This window comes from Lagopus leucura, unplaced genomic scaffold (genome assembly GCF_019238085.1).
Source record: "Lagopus leucura isolate 7727_CA_CO unplaced genomic scaffold, USGS_WTPT01 4166-0_obj-0_obj, whole genome shotgun sequence".
NCBI lineage: Eukaryota > Metazoa > Chordata > Aves > Galliformes > Phasianidae > Lagopus > Lagopus leucura.
In genome coordinates this window covers 1-1,242 of record NW_024967987.1, presented here as the reverse complement: position 1 = coordinate 1,242, position 1,242 = coordinate 1, and the positions used below count along the sequence as shown (strand labels likewise).

The following is a 1,242-nucleotide window of genomic DNA, read 5'->3' as shown; positions in this document are numbered from 1 at the left end:
TCCCCCCCATTCCGACCCCACTTACGTGTGGCGCACAGACCGGCGAAACCATAACCCTCGTAATTCCGAAAGCCAAATCCCAGCAGCCCAAAAGTCGCGTCCTCTCGCACGGAGCTCCAGCTGCCATCCGAATCGCTCAGGATGTGCATGGACCAGGAGAATTCCGTGCCAGGGATTTCCTTCCATTCCCCGTTCGTCACTTTCCGTTGAGCGACGACGGCGTCGGTGTCGGAATTCTTGGCCGTGAGGAGGACGTAGTTGTAATAAGAGCTCAGGCCGGAGAACCGATAGGACGCGCAGTAGGATGAGATGGGGGGGATGGTAAGGAGGAAGGGGTCTTGCCAAACGAAATACGCCCTGGAGCCGGTGAAGAAGAAAACCACCTGAATGGCCGCCGAAGAATTCACGTAGAACGGAGAATTCGGCTTTGTTTTAAAGGCTTTCACTTCGCCGGCCTCCATTTCCTTCGTGGAAGCCGTGCTGCCGTCGTGGAAGGAGACGGAAGCGGCCTTGGATGCCACGACGTAGATGAAATCGTGGGCTTTCTGCAAGGGGTTGGGGGGCACGACGTAGGCCTTCCCCCACGCGCTGACGGGGAGGAGCTGCTCCACCACGTAGTCGCAACCGCTGCGCACCTTCATGCAAGTGTGACCAGCGAGGACGGCGACGGGGTGGTCTGATGTCACTTTGGTCCCCGACAGGTCGTTCTCGCTTTGGAGCTGCAAGCTTTGATACGGACTCAAAAGGACGGAAAGGACGGAGCCGGATCTGTAGATCCTCCCTCGGAAATAAATCTTGCCTTTGATTTTGATGGAAACGTTTGACGGTTCTTTCCAGGCCACCACGGCGAATTCTGTCAACCCCGTTTTGGCCACGTCGTCGGGTGTCACCACGTAATATTCCTTGCCCAGCATGGACGCGGGCAGCACGGCGGTGGCGCCGACGGTGTAGCTTTTGGAGCTGGTGACGACGACGGAAACGTCCTTGGTGGACGTCACCCAAAGGCTCTTTTGGGAGATCCTCTTGTTGATCAGTTCCAAAGAGCCGGGGATGGAAACGGAAGAGGTTTGGTCGTTTCGGAGGGTGAGGGTTTCGTGGAAGATGCCGTCGGAGGCGGCGATGGTGACTTGGGTGGCGTCGGCGTAGGAGGTGAGGAGGAGGAGGAGGTCGGGGCGAATGGCTTCCTCGCTGTTCTGGGGGACGGCGATGAGGAATTCCTTGCCGCGGAACATGGCGGAGGCG

The 1,242-nt window shown here is 58.3% G+C and overlaps 1 protein-coding gene across 1 annotated transcript; it reads right to left on the bottom strand.

The window, feature by feature from the left end:
• Positions 1–25: 25 nt before the first annotated feature.
• LOC122193388 (IgGFc-binding protein-like) lies at positions 26–1,236 on the bottom strand (the record flags this gene model as incomplete). Its single annotated transcript, XM_042894164.1, has 1 exon — positions 26–1,236. A coding segment is annotated over exon 1 (1,207 nt), but the record flags the coding sequence as incomplete, so codon positions are not given.
• Positions 1,237–1,242: the final 6 nt, after the last annotated feature.